At 38.3% G+C, this 27,427-nt stretch overlaps 1 protein-coding gene across 3 annotated transcripts in view; it reads right to left on the bottom strand.

Annotated features, from left to right (window-relative positions):
* The window catches only part of LOC6731609 (neurogenic protein mastermind), a 67,663-nt gene extending 47,863 nt beyond the window's left edge, over nt 1-19,800 (bottom strand). For all 3 annotated transcript variants that reach the window (XM_039295195.2, XM_016179838.3, XM_039295196.2), the window contains exons 1-2: nt 19,292-19,800; nt 5,237-5,435 (exon numbers count right to left, since the gene is read on the bottom strand). In XM_039295195.2, coding sequence (XP_039151129.1) covers nt 5,237-5,265 — 29 coding nt within the window. In that variant the 5' untranslated portion in view covers nt 5,266-5,435; nt 19,292-19,800. The remainder of the gene's footprint in view (nt 1-5,236; nt 5,436-19,291) is intronic.
* Between the last annotated feature and the right edge of the window lie 7,627 nt (nt 19,801-27,427).

Genomic DNA, 27,427 nt, shown 5'->3' with positions numbered 1-27,427 from the left:
GGTAGGAATGCCAACTGATGGAGTACCGAGTGGAGAAGTAAACCTGACGTATTCGATGGGTAATTAAGCAGACTCTTGGCCACAAAACCTTGGGCTTGAGGTTGAGCCGAGCCTTCTAAATTGCCCAAGGAAAGGTAAATATTACCATAGACCATGCAAAAATACAGGGAGACATTTAATGCAAGGATAAGCTCATTAAGAGACCAAATGGTAAGCTTAATCTTAGACTAACTCTTCTTAAGTTAATAGCTGTGACTCAGTATTCCGAGCTTAATTCTATCCAATGCTAAACAATATCTTTTGCTTTCCAAGTGATGACATAAGAATGTACTTAAATATTTACAATTCCCATCGGCGCATTTCGAAACAAATTAAATGAAAACTTTTCCCCAAACAGCTCTATTTATCCGTTTAGCCATGCAAACCTGAATTAATAATTAATACCCTGCATTGGCAGAGTTGGAAATCGATAGATACAACGTCGAGCCGCAGTAACTCAAGTCAAAATATTCAATAATTTAAAAGTTGCCTGCGGAAGTGTAAGGTGTTTAAGGGTTCAAATTGTGCCACTGTTTAATAATTAAACGTTTTTGCAGTTTCGATTGAGCTTAATCAATGTGTGAGCTTCGACAAATGATTGTTTTTGAACAACATCCATGAAAATCGTTTAAGTGTCGGAACAGAGGGAAAAATATTGGAAATCTTTGGCTTGGGTAATTAGCTCATTCCACCTGAAGGACTTCAACTCGTCTGCTGACTGTCTGCAAACAACGAGGATCGCATTACAAATTTTCTGCTTGTCAGCATGAACAAATTTCCAGCAGCTTGTAATTAATATTTTGACATGTATCCCTAAGCAGTTCACCGCCTCTCAAATGGGAGGCAATATATATATAAGATTCGATTTCATTGTGTAGGTTTTTCTCACCAAAAATAATTATATTTATATTAGGCTAATGACATAGACGGATTGTATATCAAATGTTGTTTGGCTGGCTGCTCAGCTCCTTCTGATGTAACTTTTCAATCAATTGGATGCCAACACCATGGAAAATGTGAGTGATAAAATTTGTTAGTTTTCAAGAAGCTAAGCTCAGTTAGTAGCCTTTTGTACAAGCCAAAAGTTATAGAGTCCGTTGATAGCCAATAAATTAAGCTTATAACAAAGCCAGTATAATTATATGAGTCACAAACGAATTTATTTTCTATATGCATTGAAAAGCTACAGTCATAAAAATGCTAAGAAAATATTTAAGAAGTTTTTTGTAGCCTAGTGTTTGTCTAGTTTCACCACACGCATTCTGGAAAAACTATAAGGAATTGAAAGCAATTTGCCAAGAAGAAAGGCAGAAATAAAGAACAGAGCTATGTATGCTATCACCAGAAGCGAAAATTATATTTCCAACTCACAGCGGAAAATGTACGAGCTGGGAAAAAAGGAACGCAAACTGCAATATCGCGCTGTCTGCATATAAATTTTGGTTAGGCGACACAAAGGCAGTGGAGCCAGAGGGAAAATGCGTCTGATAAGGATGAAAATAAAATGCGATAATTTTTTTCTCTTTTTGCGCCAATGCTTTTCATGGAACGGACAGTTTGTGGGTGCCATTTGGGTTTGGGGATGGGGAGCGAGTGGTTATGGGGGATCCAGAGAATTTCAGCTACGGAATGACAAAGTATCTGGCCAACAACAAAGCTTAAGTCATAAAAAAAGTTTCCTATGAGGCGTCAACGAGACGACGAACGCTCTCTCTCTCCCATTTTCTTGGTATTTTCGCTTTTTGTGTGTTAGGAATTTTCCTCAAGCCAGTTGCCTGATTGCATCCAACAAGGGAAAATTTAGCAAGACAACCCAGTGAGGGTCTTTATATATTGCCCCCTTCCGTGGCAACGAAATCTGTTTACAAATTTGATTTGCCTGCCACGCCCAGCACAATTAGGGCGAGCAAAAAACCATCGCAACATTCTCACACTCAACTGGAGGCCTACGAAACAGGGGCGTAGTTCGCATAGGTGATCCATGGGGGATTTACTTATCGATACTGTGCTTAAGAACCATGTTCAAATTTAGGTTTGTACAAATAAGACAAGTTTAGGTTATTAGTTGAAATCAGTGTACCCAATATGTTCCAATAGGATCTCAACTATTTAATATTTTGTACTGAATGTTTTAACTCAAGATCTACATATGTTTTTAGGTGATATGTACCTAACCCCTTTTCGAGGACGCCGCTGCCCCTGGAGCACCGCAGATATGGAAAAGCGGGCCTGCAGTCTTAGTCGCATTGATTGTTATGTAAGCGGCTTATAATTTCTTCTCGGCGAGAGAGCGCCTGTCTTCGGATGTTGGGGAAACGAATTTAATTTTTGTTGTCGGGCGTAGCCAAGTGTCGATTGCCGTTTCCCATGTCAAGTTTGTGTGTGTGGGCAGCTATGGACTATGGCTCATCGTTGTTGTTGTTGTGCTGCCCTGAAAATTGCTGTTGCCAAATGGAAAAAGTATGTTTTCAGGCGCTTAAAAAGTAAATTATAGATGGTGTGTCCAGTCCTCACTGCGCCATTTCCTTTTGCCCATCGTAGAGTCCCCCCCCATTTATTTGCCTGTCGCACGTAGTTAGTCCTATTCTGTGGCCAGTGGACAAAGTAACAAATTCACTTGGGCTGTGAGAAAAGTTTGGGATCTCTTTTGGAAAAGAGGATGGATTAAGCCGGGTTAGAGCATAGACCTAATCACTGGGTATGGTGGGAAAACTGGGGTCACTTAGGCAATTACCGATGGTCAAGTGGTATTTTGTTGGATTGTGGGCGTTGCAGTGGGTGTGGCAACATCAGAAAACAAACTTGCGCTTAGTTTATGTCTTTGGAATCTGTATGCTAAGTCTCGGCTCTCTAGCTTTTGTTGTTTCACGATGTTCATACGGACGGACATACGGACACTCGGACGGATATGGACAAGTAACGGGTATAAAAACAAAAGAATCGTTATTATTATCCAAATATGTGTTATGCATACATCCCTTTATAACTATTCCCCATAGCAGACCAATTTCATAACCAGCGCGCTCTTTAAACCCAAACTCGCTTTCCCGCTGCGGCGCAGAGAGAAACGATTTTCACTAAATTATTTTCACTTTTCTTCATAGGCCGACGCGATGAAAACGAAAGTGAAGCAAAGTCAAATCCCCAGCGACCATCGAAGCCACCGTTACCGGAGTGGAGTGATGTGGATATGGATGTGGACTGGAGCGCGGAGTGGAGTAGAGGGATTGGAATGGTGTGGAGTGATTGCATTGTTTTCGACGTCCATGTACATGGAGATATTAGATAGGCCTACCGACACGGAGACCCGATGAGCTCAAGTCGGAGTCAAAGTCGGGGAATCGAGCATGCTGATGAGTTTGGCCTACTTTCACTTTCATTTTCTAGTTTCGGCTTACAAGCGTAATCATTTTTGGTTTTTCTCTTTTTGATATTCAGGCGTTTTTGAGCCGGTTTTCCAGAGAGCCATGATGTGAGAGACCCACTGACAATGAAATAAAGTTGTTTCACATTTCATGGTTGCTGCACTGACAGACAAAAAAAAAAAAAAAAAACCTATATATTGTATAGGCCTACGAATTATTGCAAAGAAAAACTAAAACAATGGGCAAAAAGTTAATTTTAGACCAGGTTGGCAAAGAAAAATGTTTGGCGATTGCTCATCGCAACGTAGTCACTGATGGATTTCCCATTTTTCTGGCCATTTTTGCGCTCTCAAGTGATGCGACTACACTAGACTACATAAAAAAGTACCGCACCGACACTCTTATTGCTCACTTTCACTTTTTTTTCAATGACAATTAGTGGCAACAAAACATAAACACCAAGCTGAAGTCACAGCGATTCACGTTTCTCATTTTAATTGCGAGCCAAAGCTTTGAATAATATAATTTTAATTGTTTTTTTTTTTTACCAGCTGTTTAGTGTTACAATAATTGTGGCCCCAAAATGAAGAGTAACTGTACTTAAATATGGAAAACTTTTAATTAGTTATTGGGCCTGAACGGTTGCATATAATATGATTTGCATGAGTGCTTCTTGATTTGGATTTAATTGGAGGGAAAAGTTGGAAACCCGTGGGTGAAAAATGTGTAAGTTGCATTGGAATTTTAACCCAAAGCTTCGATAAAACCAACTATTAACCCATGGTTGCCAGGCGCCCTTTCTACAGACCCAACTGCTTTTGAAATCACAAATGGCACTTGTCATAGATTCCACTTCGGATATCCAAAAACCAAACAAGTTCGTACGACAGTAAAACTCGAGCCGAGGGCGAAAATAAAAGCATAAAAATCCAGCCACATAATTCCCACTCACACACAACTCGAGTCAAGTTAAACTAATAAAAAGAGTAATAAAATCAATTTCAATCAAAATACCAAAGTAAAATAAATACCACCGAAAAAACGCGAGAAATTATGAAGCAAAGAAACGAAAGCGGAGACATCACAAAAAAGTCCAAAGACGAAGCAGCCAGCAAATTGGGAGGCCATAAATCAAATGCCGAAATATGCGCCAAATATTATAGGAAATACGGGGAATGCCGGGGGGAAATAGGGGTCACTTAGAGATAGAATGCAATCTTCGGGGAGAGCACGAGTTTTACGTGGTATGCCTCGAGGTATATTGGTTTCTGTATCTGTATCTTTGTATTTGTATCTGTATCCGAGAGATTCGCCGACCGGAGCGTGCAATTAATGATTTTGTCGGGGCGTGATGTCGCAATATTCAATGAGCTCCTAATGACTGGCACATGAGTGTTAGGACCCCAGTTATAGCACTTTAGATTAAATGTCTAGCCCAGACAGACCGAAGGGGGGGCAGGGCAAGTAAGAAGCTATCGCCTCTGTGATAAATGATGGCTGTTTTTTTCACTTTGCGCACTGAAACCTGGATGCCAGCAGCCATGTCTGCAAATACTAAACATTTGAGGGTCTTCAAAAATACAAGAAACTTTGGGGAAATGTGTCTTAAACAATTAGAATATTTAATTTCAATTATTACATTTTTTAAAGTAAGAGAAGTTTTCTCCTTAAAGATTTCCCTTTCCAATAAAGCTCTCTTAGATCTTTCCACATTCGACTGCCTCTGTTTCATCCAATCTACCTCATTAGCCATAAGGCACAAGTTCGAACGAAGTTCGGAATGGGATCCCCATGCAGATACCTCCGTATCCCCTCCCTCCATCCAAACTTACCCTGCATTTTCGGCTGCAGCAATTGACATCTGTTGTTGGGGCTCATCTGTTAGCCGCAGCGTTAGATGTGCCCTTCGTTGTTGTTGCAGTGGTTATTGTTGTTCCTGGTGCCGCTGATGATGATGCTACTAATTTGTTTTGCTGTCGTTTATTTGATGTCTACACACATAAAATTCGCGCACGAAACGTAAATGAAACACTGCAAAAAGAGAGAGGGGAAAATAAAAGAAAATTTTATTAACATTTTTTGTACATCTCGCTTTGTTCGGGCATTTTACAGTATTATTTCAAACAAAACGCTAGGCTTGACATAAGTTGCCGCACTTGAAAGAAACACACACACAGAGAGAAAAGGGGGGACCCCGAGAAAACAAGAAAAACTGGCAAAAGCAAATGCCAGCTGGCCACTTGAAGACTCAAGTTACAAGAAACACTTAGGGCCAAGCCGAGCCGAGCCCCCTTTCTCCGTCTCCATCATCGTCATCATCATCATCATCACCCTCCATCCGCCTGATGATGAAAACCCCCAAAAAAAAGTGAAGAAAACCCTAGCAAAACCCAAGACATGAAATGAGTAAAAGGCGCCAAGTGTGTGTCTGTGCAAGGTGAAGGGAAAATGGGGCTACAAAAAAACGAGGGAGGTACTGAGGCCCCTTTTGTGTTGCCGAGGGCAAAGTGTAAGTTCCCTATCTTCACCATTTCCCCCAAGCTTTTTTCGGCCAGCAAGGGTTACGGTTTAAGCCTAAATGAGGGACTGAAGACAACGAAATTCGTTCTTCAGTTATAACAAGTATCTATTATATGTTGTTGAATATTAAACAACAGATAAACCAATAATATAGCTCATTACTTTTGTACTGTAACTGTTACTAACAATGTTTAAATGTATCTTTTTAGACATTTTATATAACAGTTGAAAGCTGTTAATAACTATCTGGAAAATCCTTTGACAAAATCCGATTTACCCCTGGCGAACTCTTTTCGTAAGCTTCTTGTAAACAAACAGAATTATCTGCTATAAGCCCATGAGCTGATATATAATCCGCAGACTCTGCGCAAATTAAAGTTTCATTTTTCAGTTGTTGCCTCTCTCTGCGCTCGGCTATTTTGTTATTATGTTCGTATTCTTCACTTGGCCAACGTGTCGTATACTCAACTCGTCAGCCACCACCCAAAAGAGTTTTCCACACGCATGTAGCATTCTCGGCCGGGAAATACTTATGCATGTATGCAAGTGTTCGTGGCATGAGGAGAATGCTTTATTGTATTTGCTTTTTAAACATCAACAACATTTTCTGTTGCCATACGAAGTACATGCATATGCATGTGTTGATGTATATGTATATGTATGTAAAACACGCACACGCACACACACACACACACTTAGGTGGATAAAACTGCAGCAACTGCGACTGCATTGCGTTTTTCTCATTGTTTTTCCCCCCCGTCGCCGTCGCCCCTTTCGGGCTCCAGAAACTTGTTTATATAATTTCCTGTACGCGTGGCACAAAAGCCAGCAGCAGCAGCATAATCTTCCCGTCTTATTCTCTCCCTATACGAGTACATATATCTCCATCAAAATCCCTCTCGCCTGCCCATTCTTTTGTCATGTATTTTTGCTGATAATAATAATGCATTTCATTGTTGTTGCTGCTGGCTTTGCTGCTCTTGTCATTGTTTATAATTGTTGCTTTGTGCGAGCCTAGCAGATGCATAGATACACATGTATCTGCTGATTACGTCAAGTGACGACTGCGAGCGCAAAAACAACTTACAGAATTTCTGATATCACTTCTTCCAGTCCGCTTGCCGTTTGATTGATTAAAACAAGGAAGCAATATCCTTGCCTTCGTCATGTTTTTGTTGGGAATTTCCATTACTTGAGCAGTAGAATAATACAAAACAGCAGCTATTTAGAAAATGCAATTACACAAGAAAGTGTAATTCTAAAGATTCTGAATCTAGGTTTATCAGCACCCAACTAAACAGCCATAAACCGTGTTTCCAATCGATGAACACGTTTGGCTGGAAGGGCAGTAACAGCCTTCGGACATTCGGCACTTCATTAAAGAAGGGATTCAATAAATTTTCACAAAAGCATGTTAATTGAACGCCAGAGATGTTGCCATGTTATTGATGAGCTGGGGAGCTGCGGCTTAAGTTGATTTCTGCGCTTGAAATAGTTTCAACAAGTCGCAGACGCGACAAGAGAAAGGAAAATATGACGAAGGAAAACAATTTCAGTTTGTTTACTTTATTGTCGACGCGTCGCGTTGAAATTCTTTCTGTTTGTGGACTGGACTTTATTTTTATCAGCGCAGACAAGGACACAACTGTCGAGAGCGAGCGAGAGCGAAATGTAAACAAGAAATAATGAATTTGTGATAATGGTAAATGTTCCTTTTGGCTCACTTATCTTCATTTCCTTCCCTGGCGTTCCTTCTTTTTTTTCTTCTTTCCACATTTTTATTTATAGCCTTTAAATTTTTGTAAGTAAACAGTATATTTATTTGTATTTCCGCAACTGTCGCTGGAAATGTGTAAGTGATTGAGTGCAGCGTAGCAAATTAGCCGCCGCCTCGCCTTGGAAAACCAGCTTAGAACCGTGCTAAGCGCTCCAACAATGTGACAACAGAAGCCCAGAGACGCGATAACTTGGCCAAGACGATGGCGATGACAACGAGGCAACTTAATACGCGGGTTATGCAACATACACACTCGCGCACACGAAAGAAGCGAATCAGTTGCACAAAGCAAACGACGACAAAGGCCCAAAGCCCCAACGGCCCAAAGGCCCCCTTTACCTGAAGACCGGTTTTTTTTTTGTAGCCACATTGCGAGAAGAGAAGACAAGAAACTCCATTTCGCATGGCCAGGAGATTCTGCACATTTTACCGTTAACATAATGGCTAAATCACCGTTTAGAAAACCGCCAAGATGACGCTGTAGCTGCGAGGGGGTGGTTGTGAGCGGGGTTTTGGCCAAGAAAGACTCCAACTCGTGGCAAAAAAAAAAAAAGGAAGGAAAGATTTCAAAAGAATTCTCCTCGCTTCTTCGTTCTTGCCAATTTTTCTTCGTCTCTTTCAGCATTTTTTCTTCTCTGCTTCGCATTTTGCAAAAACGTAATTACAGTTGTTGGTTATATTTTTTCCCAGACGTGCTTAGAATTAAATTAAATTAAAATTACAGTGAGTGCCAAAAGTTGGGGCAAAAGTCGATGGAGATGAGATAATGCCGCGGCTTCGCAATTTCCAAAAGGTAGCTAAATCAAGATCAAATTAAAGTTTCAACTCCATCACTAATAAAAACACTTTTCCACATTTCCTGTCACACATTTATCATTCAAACTCAAAAAACAATTGTGCAGTAATTCAGTTTCTTAATTTATTATAATTGATTAATTTATGACTCTCCCCTTCTCCTAACACCACAAAAATACCTTCTTTCCCTGCAACTCACTTCACAAATATTACGTGACACTTTTTTCAAACGTTTCCGATACCAGAACAAACAAATAAATAAACGAAAATAAAATTTATTTATATAAGTACAAACGGAAAAGACTTGTACCGTAAATCGTGCGTAAGTTATGAACTCTGCAGCTCAAAGATAAACAGATTTTCAGCACATGATTAATTGAGTCTTTGGTTTCTCCTGGGCTTTAAGGAGCAAAAATACCACGCGCAAAACCGATATGCGGTTTGCTGAAACCGAATAAAATCGAAGTTGACGATAAAAAAGACCTCGAATCGGGTGTCGCGATAAGCGAAATTCTCACTTTATCAGCCAGTTAAATTACAGCTATTGGTTCCGATTGTTTTGTTAGCTTATCGCCCTGAATAATTATTAACATTACTGTACTCGGTCGTTTGTGTGTCAGGCATTCTGGTTTTGGGCTATCCAAAACTTCTATAAAGTGCCATTTGTTAACAACTTGTTCCTTCCACGCTGTGTGTGCAAAAACAATTTTGCTCCATAATGAGGTCAGTTTTAAAATACATAAACTCATTATTCGTATTTTTTTTTTCTTTTTTTGCCGAGCTCGTGGCTGTGCACACAAACAGTAAAAAAGAAACATTCGGCGTAAAAATTATTTTATTGTCGCGTACGCAAGACGACGTACAAAAATGTGTGGCCCAAATAAGGAATACAAGTACAGCAAAAAAAATAAAGCTAAAAGCAAAAATAACAATGACACATTAATAAAGTTAAGTAAATAGAGAAATTTACGAAAATAAAATCAACACACGATAGGCAGTCAAGGCAAATGAAATATAGGCATATACGAAAAGATTCGTATTAAGTTAAGATCAACAGAGATCATATGATCATATTTTCATATCTACTTGTTTTGGGATAACTAGAATCTTTGGAAATTGGAAAGTTATGCGTTTTAAGTAGAGCTTAACTAAAGATCTCATCCCGAAAAAACATTTTTCATCAGTTATTTGCGAATGGGGCTTATAACCATAGCCCTGAAAGAAACTTCACATGTAGTTTGGAGTGGTATGAAGTTTATCAATTTTGGGAAAGTGCTTCCGCCTGGGGAGAATTGCACAAGAAGCCACTTATGTACATATGTATATGTTGCCGTGTAATGTGCCGCTATCAAATGCTGTGGGCCGTGAAGTAATGAGGAGGTTCCATAGGGGCTAGCCACATAAAACCGAACCGAAACTATCTGAATCGCAGACACATGCTTTGCATATCGCAGGGAGAGAGCTTCGACTAGCAGTACTGTTAAACCCGCCCGTGGAGTCTTTTCAACAAGTGGCCAAAATCCGTATGCTCGGGTTTACGTGCCTGGAATGTATTAGCCGCAAAATGAACCATTTGAAGTCCGTTTTTAAGCGTTTTCCATAGTTGCCAGGGTACACCACGCAGCTGTTTAAATGCCACTGATAAGCCAGCAAGACGAAAGAAAACATGTACACATGGGTATTATTTCGACGATCGACGGAAAGACACCAAATACATACATATGTAGCTCGAGATTATCCTCAGCACTTGGCCAAATGTGCGTTCAAGTTGAGCAAACACAAATGTGGGAATTACCCGCCACCACCGAACTGATCAATTTAGGTTAACCCATCCAACAGCAACAATGTTGGCATAAATCAATACGGTTAAAGCCACGAAAATTCCCCTCGACACGGTGTGGAACATTAGGTCGTATATTAGGCAAAACCGAAGCATTAATTTTCATATATTTCGTTCGGGCCTAAACTGCTTATTAGCATGCAAGCCGAATAGCTACAAGAATCATTAACCATCCAACGAACAGAACAGAAAATCCGACAAGAATAATATATAATATATAAAGAACTTTGACGAATTTGGGCATGCTCTTTAAACAAATCGAAATACAACAAATATTATAGATACATATCTTTTCATGTTCTTATTTAGAGTATGAAACATCAAACCCATACAAAACTATATATGAAACCATTGAAAATCCAGTTAGGTAATCATACTTATGTTTTACTAAAGTGGCTTTAAATGATCAATTAACCAAATGAAACTTAGGTTCTCTATTCCCTTTGTCATCCGTCTTCCCAAGAGAAATTTGGATAAGCAAAGACGAAAAGCATCATCGAAACTCCTCAAGAACAAATGCCCGGAAGCGTTTTAGTTCCTTGGTGGTCAGATTTTCGGTTCGGCCCAAGTCCAGAGATAACAAAAAAAAAAAAGAATGAAAGAACAAAACGGAGCGAGATTCTACTGCTGTGCGTTTTGTTTTCAATCATTTCATTAATCACTTGGTCCAGAGAATCTGGACAAGAGTTTTTTGTTCTTTGGCGAGGCTGCTGTTTATATCGCTGCCTTCTGCTTCATTTGCGCCCCGAAACGTGTTAATGTCAAATTTGTGTAATTAATCAAATCAAACGAGAGGAGGGAGCGCGGGATTGCGATACACCTAGGAGCTGTCTGCTAATTTTCCATTACTCATTTTCCATTTGGGCACTTTGCTTCCTGTTTCGCTGGCTTGCCAATTGAAATGTATTTTCTTTTTTTCAAATTGGCTAGTTGCTCTCACTGACAAAATGTCAACGATTGTGTTGACATTAGCTGCTGGTGTGAAAATTAGTCTCGGTCGTTAAAATTGAAAATTGAAGCAAAACCGAAGTGTTGATATTTATACATATGCACGTTTTTCTCATTTTTTTTTTTCCCTTTAATAAGCACAGTTTTCCTATGTATATATACTTATGTCTAGGTGTCACGCATTTTCCCTGTCCTGAATACGCTTGAAACTTTCATTTGTCAGCGACATTTTTATAGGTTTTCCCTCAGTAAACATTGCGGGAAATTTTTATTAGTTCGCCATTAAAGTATGTTTCCCGGCGTATGAGTGTGTAAATTGTCATAAACAATAATGTCGTAAAGGATCAGGAAACGTTGTTAAAGCCAGCTAACTTGTAGTCATAAAACTTAATTAGTTCGGGCAACATTTAGAAGGTAAGTCAAGCGAGCATTTTACAGGAAATGACCCAGAAGTTTTAGAGTTGGTAGGAAACACAGATAATTATAATGCATATACAGCAATAAAACACGATTAAATGTAAATATGTTGCGCAAATTATTTCAAAGAAATCACAGTCCTATATTTCCATATTTCTCACTGAAACTAGGAATACATTCATCATAAATTACACGGGTCTGACATCATTTAACCATTGCCATTCTTTGAAAACGTAAATAACTCACTTTTCAAGCAAGTAGCACACAAAAACAGCAAGCCCTCGATAAAAGAGCCATCTCCAACTGCTAAACGTCAAGATGGGACACCAAACAAAAAGTAAATTTATGAAGTAAGCAAGAAACACAAAAAAAAAAAAAAAATACTCAGCAATCGAATAAAATTTACATAAAAGCTAAATAAATAACAGACAGGCCCACCACAAAGAGCAGCTAAGTAGGCATTTGTTTATAGACTGCAGATGTCTCTATTAAAGATACAATCAATTTCACAACAACTAAAGCGGAAAGCTCAGGTCAGTGAGAAAATATGAAAATATATCGAAGGAAATTTCAGATTGCCAATATTGTGATACTAATCAGGCAATCGAATTGCGGTCTACATATATATCTCTTCATATTCGTATATATATATCTTCACATTGTTTACACTTGGATGCAAATTAGTTTTGTGCCCGAAATGGCGCAGAAAATTCCATGCCCAAACTGTTTTCGATTCTAGCCAGTTTCTTTCTGCATAATGCGGATGCTTTATATGTATATATACTATATATACTATGTACATATTCAAGATATATATGCACGCAAACGAATCCGAATCCATTTGCAATGGCTGCATAAGTGTGGACTTATTTTATGGAGCACTCGACTTAAACTGAACCACGTCGCCAGTTCTCAAAAACGTTGGATGGTCATCAAAATAAAAAGTAACAAATTCTTTTTCTACTTCAGCTGCGCGATGACGCACAGAAATATTTATTCGCGCACAGATACTTTTCGCTTGCCGATCTGCTCTATATTTTTTGTAAGGCATAGTTGTATGCAAATAAGCGAAAAAAAAACACTATTTACCAAAATTAAATGGGTTAAAGCGCTTTTAAATGTGCAGGTTTTAAAACTCAATGAGTAAAGTCTGGTTTTAATAATAAAGTTTGCAAGTTTCATCTGCGAGGTATTAACAATTTGATAGTCGCTTTTTTCAGTGCTTATTGCGCGTTATACATTTTTAATTGAATATCACTTTGGCACGCGGAATTCCGGACCAAAATTTGATTGAAATCGTGGGCCAGAAGAAAAAGTAAATAAATGAATCGAGCTACCACTCAATCAAACAGGTGTTGTGCTGCCCTACCTTTATTGTTCTATTTCTGGACATTGCTGAATTTAATTACACATCTCAGTCTCAGTGCTCAAAGCGGATTAGTAGGGCGTATACAACGTCCTGCATTGCGATTTTATCGAAATGAAATGACGCGAAATAGAATAAAATACGCACCATTAATTGCATACTTTGAGGCGCCATTACATGGACACTCGTCAAAATCAATAAATTGAACTCAAGTCATGCGAAAAACTGATTTGTCTGCAGAAAACATTATTCTTGGAATTTCACAACCTAACTTCAGCTAAAGTGAGCTAAAGCTTATGAGTAATCGTTAGTTGCCGAAACATAAATAAACTAAATTTGAGTCATTTATGCTTAAAAAGAGATATCTATAAATAACTATCTATAAATAAGCACATTTTTGCAATCTAAATGTGTAATGACTTCAAGAACTATAATACTTCTAGAAAGAAATGTTTCAAAAATCCATATACAACACTTGAAGTACTGCTCTCAACTTACAGGATACTAATATCTGACCAGCTCTTCAGGTTCCTTGTGCCACAACCGAAAATAATTCGATGCCAAGGAGAGGAAAAGACAAACCGGCTCACTTCCAACAGCTGCAAACCCATCACAATCAAAAAATCATTCCGAAAATGTGTGTTTTTATTTTCGCATATGCCAAAAAGAGGCAAAAACAAGACGAGGAGCCAGCAAACGAGTCGTCGTCGTCGTCTAATAATTTGTAAAGAGGCTGCAGATCTGCAGATCTGGAGAACCGAAACCCAGCGTCTCTCATTGTCTCGGGATTCAAATTATTGTGTGTGTGTAGTGGGGCTTCCTCGGCATTATTTTCATTTTTTTTTCGACTGTCAGATTTGAATACACAGCGGCGCAGCGCAGACATAAATCTTGTTTTGATTTATATATTTGTACAACTTGGTGAGATGTGTCGCATTGAAGAGAGCAGCCCATAGTTTTCAATTAAAAGCCATCCTAGCTGTGAGCGAAAGAGACGAAGGATCAAGATTCTTCATTCTGCTGGAAGAATCTCCCGCGTTTTTTCGGATGGTGCTGCCTTTTTTTTTTTTGGGTACGTTTCGTCGTTTTTTCGTTGATGACCTTGAAAAGCTTTATCTAAAAATCGAGTGCAATCAACTTTATAAACACTCACACACACACAGGCTCGCTGGCGTTTCCCCTACATTTCACACACACACACACACACGTAGGGGGCTTTAAGAATCGAGCGTTATAACGCGTTAGGTAAAGTCTTGGAGCTCGTTCGCTCGCGCTCTTTGGCTCTCTGGAGACCCCGAGCATGGGCTAACCGCACATAATAATTATTCTAGATCCCCAGGTTCCCAAAGTATCTGCGAGTGTGCGAGAGTATCTGGGCAAAAGGTGGTCGCTCCGATGGTCAAACGCCGCTCTTGTTTTCACGCTTTATGGCATCTTTTTGGTTTCGGTTTCGGTTTCTTTTTGTGTTGGTAATAATAGAGTTTTGGTTCAAAGCCTTTGGCCAAGCAACCCAAAATTGCTATGTGTGTGGATTTTCGATTGGGGGTTAGGCAACAGGTCGGTAGGTTGATGGGTGAGAAGTTAAACGTACTCGTTTCGGGGGGCTTCCTATCTGAGTGATATCAATGCAGTTAAAACCGGAACTCGAACCCTTAGAAATAGAAATACTACCATTTGGTAGTAATAAATGCAAAAGCATGACTCATAAATTTATTTATTTCACAATTATCTTGTCTTCGGCAATTTAAGCTTACAAATATATATATTGGGGAATCCAATAGCGATAGATAAATTAATATTAAATGAACTTTTCACGATAGCTTATAGCTATAGCTTAAGCTCTTATGGCATTGTTGTTACTTAAAAGTTTGCAAACTCTTCAAACTAATGCGCAGTTATCTTGGCTTACAAGGGACCCGGTTTCGGTATCTGCTTTCGAATCCGTGACTCATACTTCCTAATCAGTCGAAGCTATAGTTTATAGGCACTACTTTTCGTACTTCCCACTGCCCTCCTTCCTGTTGGCCCATTCAATCACTCCGAAATCAACTAATACCCATAAAACAAACCAGAAAAATACTTTGACAAAACAAATATTTGGCATATATAATGGGCATTCCTGAGTCGTTTTCAAATGTTGTTGCTGTTTTTTTTTCGTCTTTTGGATGCTTGCATTAGCCGCACACACAAACACAACACAAAACACAACACACACACAGCTTCGAACTGAATGCCTACCAACGATTTTTTACGCCCAGCCAACGAACCTATGACATCAACATTATTTCGGCCAAAAAAGCCAGCTGAAAATTATTTATTTCGTATATTCAAATTTCAACAGAGCAATGTGCAAGTAACGAGTGGTCAGAGGGGCTTCCGGGGGGACCAAGGAGCTCTTTCTCGACTAAAAGCCGAGATTGTCTCAAGCTTTTCCATGCCATTTAAACGACGTTGATTGCTCAATTCGCCAGAAAACCAGATGAGCTAATCGCCGGCTGGGTTACTCTGACTCCGACTCTCGACTACTGGGCCAACTTTGACTTTAGATTTTTAATTAAGATAATTATAGTTGGTCTCGAGCAAGTGATGCGCGATCTGGTTGGGAAAAAGAGTGCAGACCTCAATGAATGGTTGGATACCCGAAATGAGTTGAAACATTTGTTGTCCCAAATGTCAGTCCGTCAAATATTTGTGGGTCGAGGAAGCTCGTTTCTTTTTCTTTTTTTTTGCCTATAGATAAACACAGACGTCAATTAGTTAATATGCTTTTAAAAAAAGGAACCGCAGAGCGATATTTCGCTGTATTTTATTTTGACTGTGACTAAGCCAACCAAGCACATGACAAGAAAAGAAAACTCAGATAGAGACCATAATGATCACACGTTTCTTTCGGTCAAGTACAGTATGGCTCAAAAAAATGCAATTTAATGGGGCTTATTTTATTTAATTTTTTTGTTGTTTGCGTTCCCCGGTTAACCTATTATACAACAAATACAGGGGCCAGCGACGGTGCACAGAAAAATGAGTATCAATTCAACAAATTCGCTTGAAGAAGCACTCACACACAGATACGCAGATACCAACACACTGAGAAGCGGGGAACAATATATGGCATACATAATATTAAAGAAATCGCACCCAAAAACCAAATTGGCATAAACTACGCCGAAAATAAATTGAAATCTAAAAATGAAATTCAAATGCGGCAAACGCCCCAAAGAGGAGCAGTCGGCAAAGCAACACAACAAACAAATCAAAATAAGGCACACAAAAAAGCGCAGGCAAAATCAAATAAAAAACACAACAATGTGGATAAGTGGATGTGTGGAGGAAATAGAGAACCACATATCAAAATATCCAACAATGTCAATCGCACTAACATGCTAAGAAAACTGCCAAAGACTTTTGTGAATTCCAATCGAAAATCATATACAATTTAAAGTGTATTTGTTGTTAGGTTTGCACGAGAAAATTGTTAATCTTTCGTTTGATTGTGATTTCTTGAGATTGAACTATTATCACGTGTTATTTTGTTAGGTTTATTGAGTATTTATTTTAAACTTAAAGTGTATTTCAAAATACATTTTGATCCCAACTGTAATGAGTTTAAAACAGAAATAGTTTCAAGATGGCAACAATTTCTTAACTACTATTTAAATAGCAGTTAAGAGATCTTCAGCACATTTGCGCACAACTTCAAAAAGAAATTAAAATTATAGCAAAACTCGTGCAGCGCTACGTTCAGATACAGAAAAAAAATTAAAAAAAAAAATACGGACAAAATGAGGCATTCAGAAACCAGTTTTACCTGGAAAGAAACAAAAATTGGTCTGATATTGTACGTAAGCAGTAATTGAAGTTAACGTAATTATAAACGTAGTCCCGGCCAACAAGAATCATGTGCAGCACATACAAAACAACAAAAAACAGATACAAAAAGAATAAAAAAGAAGTTGAACAAAAAAATGTCTTATATTCACGACGAAGATTTCGAGTGAAGCGAACGAATGGTCAAGCTTAATTTCCCAATTAACATGGAAAACATCAAAGGGACAAATTCATTTACGCTTCACAGGAACTTTGGCGCGAGGGAAACACAAGTATGTCCAAAAAACGTGCGACTTTTTCCCACAGGAAAAAAAGTCAGAAAATTTGAGATATTCCAGGATATGATCCAGTATGTGCAGTAATTACTGTTTTGAGATATAAAGAGCAGTAAAAATAATAATACTTTATAGAAAATGTATGTTTTTATTTAACATTTGCATTAATTTTTCTTAATTTCTTTAAATTTATTATAGGTTTAACATTCAAAACTGATCCCAATTAAGACTTAACCTTATTCCAGCTCGCTCTCTAATCTCTATAATTTGACCACAAATAAATTAGTCGATGATTATTTGGCAGTTCCCAAATTACAACAATCCATTTGGAGGTAATCAAGATTGCATTTGCCCAACCACACCATGTCAAAAAAATCTATTTCCTCTCCGTAGTCTATTAGAATTGGTCAAACTTCTGTCTAGGTTTTTTCGTCCGCACTACTGATTACCCATTTCTCTCTCGGTTTCTCCGATTCTCTCAGTTTGGCTGTCTCTGTGGGCATTGGGCTGTCTTATCAGCCGTTTTCAGTTTTCAAAACAAAGTCCATTTCCATTGTTGGTTGGTCACTGCTCGTGTGTGTTTCGCGACTCTACTGTACAGTAGAGACACCGTTTAAAATGCCATTATCTAATCGCCGCTTTACTGCCAGCGTGTGTGTGGGGTTCTTTGCTGGTTTTTGTGAGCGGTGGGGGCATCGGCGATAAGCCTAAGCGCAGCAATTTTAGTTAGTTTCTTCCTCATTCTTTTATTGAATTATGAGCAGCGAAGATTAGGTTGAGGGGCGCCCAAAAATCAAATACAAAAAACCAAAAGAAACACAGCGAACGAATCTAAAACTATGAAATAATGTGGCATGTTTGAGGTGTTTTCTGTTTTTTTCTTAATTTTGAGTAGAGCCGCCAAACAGGAAAACTGGTTTAACCAGTCTAAAAAAAAAAAACAAAACAAAAACACCAAATTGCGGACAGCCAGTTAATAGCTAAACTCAAAAACACCAAGTCTAGCAACAATAAACTAATTAAATCAAACCAAAATACGTCGCAAAATGTTCTAAGAGCTCGCTTCTCTCGCATGTAAGAGAGTGATTAGGTAAAAATAGCTGAGGATTTTCATTGACGGTATAAATAAAATGTTCTCAAAATAAATATTTCAATATCATATGCAAAACTTGGCGTTGATAAAGAAGAAAAATAAAACAGCAGACACGCGCTCGCTCGCTTGACAAATGTATCTGTGAGATACGTAGCGCTGAAAGAGAGAACCAGAGTTAAGAACCAAGAACGCAACGGAGAATAAAATAAACCTTTTCGATTCGTGTGAGCCGATTTTCAGTCGGTTTTCTCAGCTCCCCGGTGATAGCGATATAAGTTTCTTTTGGGCTTAGGTCTCGGTTTTGATTTTGGTTTGCGTTTGCTTTTGGGTTTGGGCACTGAGTTTGGGGTTTGTTTGCCGCCGAGAGATCGGATCGCACCGAACGAGAATGAATGACAAACACCGAGGCAGTTTACAATGTTTGCTCGTGTATTAGCAAAAGAATTCTAACTGAACCGAGCAGCGCGACTCGACTCACGTTTTCTTATGTAACAGCCTGCACTTCCACACTTCTGTACACTGCGACTATTATTTCCATTGGCGATCTACCATTCGAACCAGAGTTCTGATAAGTGTTCTTGCAAAAGACGATTCATGACGAAATGTTGGGAAACTCAAATGGACAAATGGCTACCTTTCCAAAGAATTAATCGCAGTTGCAGAGTCAGCGGAGAACCAAGAAAATCTTTCAGATAATGACACGCTTACGGTTTGATTATGATTTCGTTATTAGTCTTTTAAAAGCTACAAAAGCTTTGGATTTCAATTCAAATGCGTTTCTTAGATGAATTTACTCAAGGAAATATAACCAATCTATAAAGCGAAGTAAGGATTAAAATAATATCTAATTTGAAAATAATATCTTATAGGGTCTTCGTTGTCTTAATCCAATAGGGTTTTAAACCTTATTTATATTTGTATTTCAGACTTTACAATTGGGTTCGCTTTCAGAAGCTAATGTCACTTCCCACACATATTGCTACATTTCTAAAATAAATCTTTAAGGTAAGGTCAAAATTAGTTAATACCTTTCAGTTGATGATTTACGTTGATCAAACCTTTCTCGTTGACTTCAATCCAATAGATAACAATCTACAATAAATGCGTTAATCCATGTTTGTTTAGTTTTTTAGGCGGCATTATACGTGTTAATTATTGAATATATAATTTGATTTTGCACATTGATTTGCACTTCTTTGTGTATTATACTTTATATTGAGAGGTTTTTAAAGACCGTGAGGCAAACAATTGAACAATTTGCGTCGATAACTGTAAATCGCTTTTTGTTTTATCTTTACATTATTATTTACTCTGTATACAACTCGCAAAGTGAAACCGTTGTGTGTATAAATATATCTTTAAATCGATTTGGTTTTTATCTCTTTTTTTACGTATTTTTTTCTTTTTCTTTAATATTTTTTTCAATGACTTCTCCAAGGCTAGCTTGAATTTATTTATGGTTTTTATTTGTATTTATTTTGCACAAAATATATACACCAAGATCTCGGGTAAATCATATAGTATTTTGTCAGAGAAACTGCTTGGGGGACGAGAAGAATGTAAAACTATTAATATTGTGTGTGCTTTTTCAACTATTTTTTGACAGTGGTGGGGGGAATTTCGTATTTTGAATTTTCCAAAAAGTGGGCAATTAAGATTCACACTGAGCGAAACGCAGTGGAAACGAAACAAAATATAAATAAAGATACGCAAGCGAAAAGCGACAAAATTATGAAACCCGAAAGCGGCAAAGCGACACGAGAGAGCCAAGAAGAAGAGAGCGAGCGCGAAAGAGAGTTCGGGGAACGTTTGGGCAATGGAACGCCACACAAAAATTCCGCAACGAAACGAGGAAATTTTCTTCAAAACCCTAATTGTTAAAAAAATAAACGGGAGAACCTAAGCTGATTATTAGATTTCTGCTGTTTTGGTCTTGGATAATTGTCGTGTATCTGAAAGATACTTTTTTGTTTTTGCAATGGGAGCGACGGATAAGACACGCACTCACACACACGGACGCACACGTAAACACACACGCGCACTTTGCATTGCTTTTTTCTTCTTTCTTTTTGGGCTGTGCCAACTCTTCCCCTGCGTTTCGGTGCCTTTTCTACGCACTTTTCTATGGCTACAACTATTGAGTTGATCTTTTTTCTTTGTGAAACGTGAGTTAAAAGGTAAATAAAGTCGGGACAGACACGCACGGCGAACAGAGGCGAACGGAGAGAGAGAGAGAGAGACACGTCGACAGTGGACAAAACGAACTGTAGCGAACAGTGAACCTCACCAAACGAAATACAAACTCGAACTGAAATGCATCTCACCGATACGCACATCCATATCCACCAGCTGTGTGACGTGCCTGGCCCTCTCTTCGATTGGCTCTTATCGCTCTCTTCGCCCTCTCTTTGCGCTGTGTCAAGTGTCAAGATGGGAGACCATGGTATCGCACTGTTGCCGGCCCATTCTCTCTGCCGACGGGGAGCGGCCCCAATAGAACGGGACGGCTAGTTGGGCCTTCGGCCCTGGCCGCGCTCTTTGGCGCTCTTCAACTGCCGGCATTTTCGCTTGGGCTCCCCAACACACACAAAACACAAATAAACACAAAAACAAAATCAAAAGTAACTTAGACTTTTAATGGCGGATTGGCGAAATCAAACCACAACCGATCCCAGTTTTGGAATTTTTTTAAAAAACGTTTCTGTCTCAAAATTCATAAGTGCTAAATTTCGTAAAAACATTTAAATAATGTCAGTTTTATATATAATTCATAATAGAATTAAACTTTCATTATACGTCTTTAAATTATTGAACTTGTTTCTTATACAAGTAACAAAACAGTAATTAATTTCTTAACTGTTTTATTTAAGATTTAATAATTGTTATTCAGTATCAATATAATGTGTGGATACATAAGTATATATACAAAGTAACAACTATAGCTATTAACATTTTATGTTTTTTTAATACTTCTTAACGAAATTTAGTGACCATCTTTTCTATATATTATATTTCAAAATTTGGTTCTAAAATCTATCTTTAAATTATTCATTTTTAACAAGACTGTTTTGAACCACCTACAACTTCTATAAAATTCGTATAAAAAATTGATTTTTTAGCAACACAACAAACCCATTTTGATGACGAAACACATGTTGTGTTTGGGGCTCACCGCAAAGAAGAGACAAAAAGTAGCGAAGAGCGGCGATTTTGGACTCTCAGTTGTAGCTTTGTAGCCGGCGCAAAACGCAAAACAAAATTAAGCACAAAAATAAACAGAAAAAGATGGCAAAGCTTGTCGCCTTCAATTTCAATAGCAGCCAGTGCTAGAGAGCTGTTCCTACACAAATACCTATATAGATAGCTCTGCGACTGCCGACCACGTATATCTGCACGAACGAGCTTATATATATTGCAGATACTTAGCTACTTCTACGGCTCTTTTACGGATTTCTTGTGCCTAGTTTCACTTAAAAATTGGTTTTTATTTCCTAAATTTTAACAAAGTATACAAATCCTGTCAATAAAATATATCGCATTTGTAATTCCTAATCTTGCCAACTAAAACACATCATAAGATCATTTATTTCAAAATAGATATGTATGTATTTGGGAAATATTAGTTTATTTCCTACATTTTATTTAAGTCTATGAGATTTGATACACGATTTGTTTATTTATTTGTTTTTTAAACTTATTTATTTTTTTAACTTTTACATACATATGTACGTTTCTTGATTAAAATATTTACAGGTGATATATTGACATTTTCGCATTTATATTTACCATACCCCTCCGTGTCTTGTAAAACTTCTATTCCGTAAATATCTTTGAGATTCATATCTCAGAAATGTGTAAACTTTTTAAATAATATTTTTAAGTGAATAGAACGCTGCCAAAACCGAGCAGAAAATGGAGCTAACTGCCCTTGCCAATGACATCATTAGATACTTTTTTTTTGGCATTCCCTAGCTCCAAAGTTCTAGAAATGAAGCTATAAGCCGAGAAAATGGCAACCGAGTTTCAGATTTAGCCCTCTGGAAAAACCCTTGCAAAGCTTGTGCCCGTTAACTCTTTTTGTCAACACTTGAGGTTTTCCTTGGATTTTTCCGAGCCGTAATTATGCATGACAATTGTACGTTTTGTGTTTGCTGGTACCTCCTAATGTTGTTTAATAATAATTTTATGCACATAATGGCCAACAATATCAACCATTGCCAAACTGTCAGCAACATGAAGAGCTACTTTAATTGCTGACTCTTTAAAAACTTTATACTTGCCATTTTCTTTATGTCTACGTTGGCTTTTTTATTCTGTTAATGTGGCCAACAATTAGATACAAAATGACTCAAAACAATAATGGAGTGCAGAAAGGTGTGTGTTTAGTTTTCCCCAAGCTTTCGTAGATCTTAGCCCTGATCTAAGCATTTACCTGATTCGACTCCAGTATAAAATGGCCAGAAAAAAAGAGCAGCTAAAAAAGTGAATTTGAAAAAAGCAATTAAAAAGCCGCAAATTGTTGGAGCGCCGGAGAAGGCAAACTCTAAAAATAAAAATCAAAACCAGTAGTTGCTAACGTGACGCCATAAATTTCCCCCCTTTTGAACCCCCCTCGCAGACCCACAACTTCAGTTGGCCACGATAGACCAGCAAAAAAAAATTAAAATCAAAGCCGGGAACCCAAAAAACGAAGGCGTTTTGGCCAAACTTCATGCGAAAATGATTGTGTTTCTATTTTTTGATTGTTTGTTTGCCAGGGCCTTTGCCTTGAATTTGTTTGCGGAAAACATTGAACGGACTTTTTCATGGATATTAGATGGCAAAAATCGACACATACTTACAAAAAGGTACAATAATCAAACATGGCATTTAACTTAACTAGCAAAATATCCGTTTTAAAGTAGTGCAGACTCAACTTTTCTTAATTTTAAGTCTGCAAATGACCAATATTTCTTTTCTTCAATTGAACGTTGTTTTAATCTTGCATTTCAAATGTCAAATGTAATTATTTTATATTATTTATTCAAACGATTGTTTCCCACACGCGTATCAAATTCGTGCTGACAGAAAATTCCATTTGGCATTTAGTAAATATTGAATCTCGCTCTATTTGCTTATACTCGTATTTGTCTAAGTTTCAGCACACATGGCTTTGTTTCGACTTTCTATCCTTTTTTTTCTCACCTATTTTCGAGAGTTATATTTTGTTAATATTTTGTTCGTGCCGTTTGTTTAATATTGTGCTGTGTGCATTTCTTCTGGCTCGTATTTGCGGTGTTCGCTGCTTTTTATTTTATTTTTTGTTTTTTGCTGGGTTTTCTCTGTGTCTGCTCTCGCAGCGAGCTTTATATTTAATATATTCATATACTATATATATTTCCTCCGGCTCTGTTTTATTTGGATTCTATTTTATGCTGATGTCCACAATTCGACAGGTGTTGCAACCGTGAAAGATAGAAAAAGCGTATTTATGTCTTCTTGTGCTTTTAATTTGTGGAGTAAAAGGGTGTACTAGAAACGTATAAGCTTGCAAATCTCAATCTCCTTTGCTACGTCAGAGGTATCTGATAGTCGAGGTACTCGTTATATCTTATACTAAAAAAGTACTTTCATTTAATATGAAATATTATTGAGTTTTTGAGTTGATATAAGTCTGTTTAGCGATCTAGCTATATACGAGTGTCCATCCTGTCCGTATGTTTGTCCGTATTGCAGTCGAGATTTCACTATTATCTTCAGATAAGTAACGAGTATCTTTTAGTCGAGATTATCGACTTAAGCGTTTCTTCTTATATTTTCTATATATATTTTGCTGTTTTTTTCGTATCAAATTAAAAGTTTCTATATGGCAGTTACTCATTTGATGGTGTTGCAGGTTCAAGGAGCTCCACTGAAGAGCTCTTTAATTAGAGTCGAGGAAGAAATTCCCATTGCCAGCAGCAAGTGCAACAGCAGCAGCAACAACTGAGCACGAGCAGCGACACGTGCTCTACATGTAAAATTGACAAGGTGACGAGGCCGATGGATAAGGCGGCTTTTGGGGGCCGATGGCAAGGAGAGGAGGGGCCGGGCGAAGGGTTGAGTGGCAAATTCGCACCTGAAGAGGTGAGGTGAGGCTACTCTACGTGCTGATGTTGTTGCTCTGTCTGCATTTATGGCATTTTTTATGAATGATGCAGAGGCAACAACAGCAGCAAGTGCAGCAACATTTGGCGTTGATGAAGTGCTGAAAGGCAACTGCAATGTGGAGTCCTGCCCCCTTCGAAACCCAGTTGTGTACGCTCTCTGCGCATTTGTTTATGAATTAATAAAATTTTAATTATGTTGCACAAATAATTGCTCACTTGTGCAGAAAAGCATGGATGGCTGGCAAATGAAAACCGAAAACAACACGATAGGTGTAAATAGGAAATGCCCATAAAAACCGAGTCCAAAGTGCATTTTAATGAATAATTTATCAAATGCGGAATGCCACCCCTATGGAAATTGCGTTTTTTTCTCTCGTATCTATAAAATGTGATTATAAATTCAAAATGGATTAACAGGGCAAAATAAAAGCAGGAAAAGGAGCTTAAATTTAAGTTGGCTTGAAGGAAATCACTTATGCTAGCTACAACAAATAATAATAACTTTATTTCTATCATGTTTTTTAGCCGAATAAATAAAGTTAAGGGTTTCCGCTTATAAAAAACCCCCTTTACAAACCGATTTTAGTGCTAATAAATTCTCCGAAACGAGGGCATCAAGTGACTGTCTCTTGTATACAAACCAAAATAATATACATTAGCGTTCGCATAAATATCCAAACCAATCTTCTAAAATTTTCTCACACATAAGCACATAAACAGTGGGGGAAAAAATGACAGAAATTATGTACAATGTCTTCAAATTACACGAGTCTTATCATTTATTAAAATTCACAGAATTTATTAAGAGAACCCCCGGGCGAGTAGCGCCAACAGCAGCAGAAAAGACCCCATAAAATAATATACATATTTAAATATATCGAATTTCCTTAAGTAAATACCAGCGAAGGCAAAGCTAAGACCCATCCTAACCGAAAGGGAGCAGAAGACCCCCAAATATCAAACTATTTGGTACCTAATGTCCGAGAGGTTAAAGACACAACAAACACAGGCAACACGACACAAAATACAAAAAATTTATATATATATCAAAAAAACACGAAAATAAGAAAGAAAAGATTCCTGGTAAAGCTCAAATCCTGTTTACTTCCTTTTGAGCTACCTAAGCAACGAGAGCCAGAAGACGAAGCCACTAAATCTTCTATGGGTAGGTTATAGGAGCCTCTCTTTGCAGCATCTCAATCCCCGAAAAGCATGTGTGCGAATCCCAGCATTATGTACACTTCTTTCATTTTCATATATATATCGTCTCGTCGCTGATTTATTATTTACTTTATAAGATATGTTCCTGCAGCGAAATCAAGTTTGGCTCACGGCTGCCTTTATATTTTGATAGGGCAGCTATGAGGATCCGAAATTCGGAGGGGGTGTATAAACTTTTGCTTAATTTGTGGCCGGGGATGAGCAGCTTCTATCCATTAGACGGGTGAGGGGCGGGGGATGCGGGGAAATGGCAGACGCTTCACGGAAATCTTGTTAAATTTCGCTTGATTGAATTTGCGCTTGCATTTTCTTATTTTATTTATACCGCTCTTTTATAGCATTATATGTGCGCTTGTATTTTGTCAATTTGGACCACACGCAGCAATCGGTTAGATGAATATTTGTGGGCTAGCCCATAAATTGAGATGCAAGCATTATAAAAACATATTGCTCACTAACGCTACGCTTCTCTCAATTTCTCTCAATACTTGCCATTTTAACCGCAGAATTTATGGCTAGGAAATGAAACGTAAACAAGCAGGGGAAGTGGCTAAAACAATGCGAATTACAAATGCACTTATGACAAATAACTCAAAATAATAACAAAACATGTATTAATGATTTATTATTGCTGTTTTGGATATTTAAATATAATAAATATCTATTTCTTTGACTGTGTGAAAGTGTCTTTCAAAATTGTACTTAAATGCATATTTAATTTTTAATATTACCTATCCATATAATACAATTATTCAGTTTGATTTCATTTAATTGCATTCACCTCTTGTGCAAATGTTGAATTAATTTATGCGAGTTCACACCATAAGCCAGTAATTAATTGTTTGATTCATGGGTTACCAACCATCCAACTCACTTGGCTAAAACCGACCAACCCGCTTGTGTGGCAGAGCATTAGCCATCAGCTAGAAGCAAAAGCGTGTTAGCATCGCTGGAGGAAAAGCTTGTGAAGATTGCAATGAAGTCGCTACCTGGGTGGAGTTTTATTGCAGGCAGCACGCCTCCCACCGCCCACGGAAAATCGCCCTGGCAGTGGCATGAAAAACCGCAGAAAATTGCTGTACATCGGGAGAAAAGCCACGTTAAGCTAAGCTCGTGTAGATGAAACTGGCTTTTTGCACAATGAGATTTATTTATCGTGATTGTGCGCTTAATTGAAAATTGTTTGCCAGCATCTGGACGCGGAACAAGCGAATGCGAGGAGCAGGCGGTGGCCACCGCCTGGGATTGTTGGTCGCAACAGGAGTCTCGCTTGCTCGCAACCTTATATATCACCATGACCCTACTGCCTAACGGTATTTTTAACACACATTTATTGACACACATTTAAGGGCTCCATTCTGCATCTCCGTCTCCCACTCTCGGTTAGTTGCCAGGATCCCAGGGATCGAACCCACACTTCCACCCATCTAGACAATTTGTCAACGACATGGCAATGATACAGCACAAGGAAAAGCGACAGCGGGAAAAACAGTAGCCCTACTGTAGCAAAATGAAAATGTCAGCGGCAGCGGCAGCAGCAGTAGCAACAACAACGACGTGCCCCAATCCATCGAAATAGTTAAGTGGATACGAGAGGGCACAGTGAATGGAATCCATCAACCGCCCATGGTGATCCCCCCCCCAACCGCCATGGTATCCAACTGGCAGCCCCAGCCGACGAAGCCTTTCCAATCACATTACTGAGTGCCAGGCGATGTCCTCCGGGGCGAATGGGCTGGGTTCGGAAACCCAGGGAGCTACTTAGCATCCCAACTGGAAGAGCCGAACCCTTCAGGACACGAAAATCAAATGGAA

This window comes from Drosophila simulans, chromosome 2L (assembly GCF_016746395.2).
Source record: "Drosophila simulans strain w501 chromosome 2L, Prin_Dsim_3.1, whole genome shotgun sequence".
Lineage (NCBI taxonomy): Eukaryota > Metazoa > Arthropoda > Insecta > Diptera > Drosophilidae > Drosophila > Drosophila simulans.
This window is presented reverse-complemented; position numbering and strand designations above follow the sequence as displayed.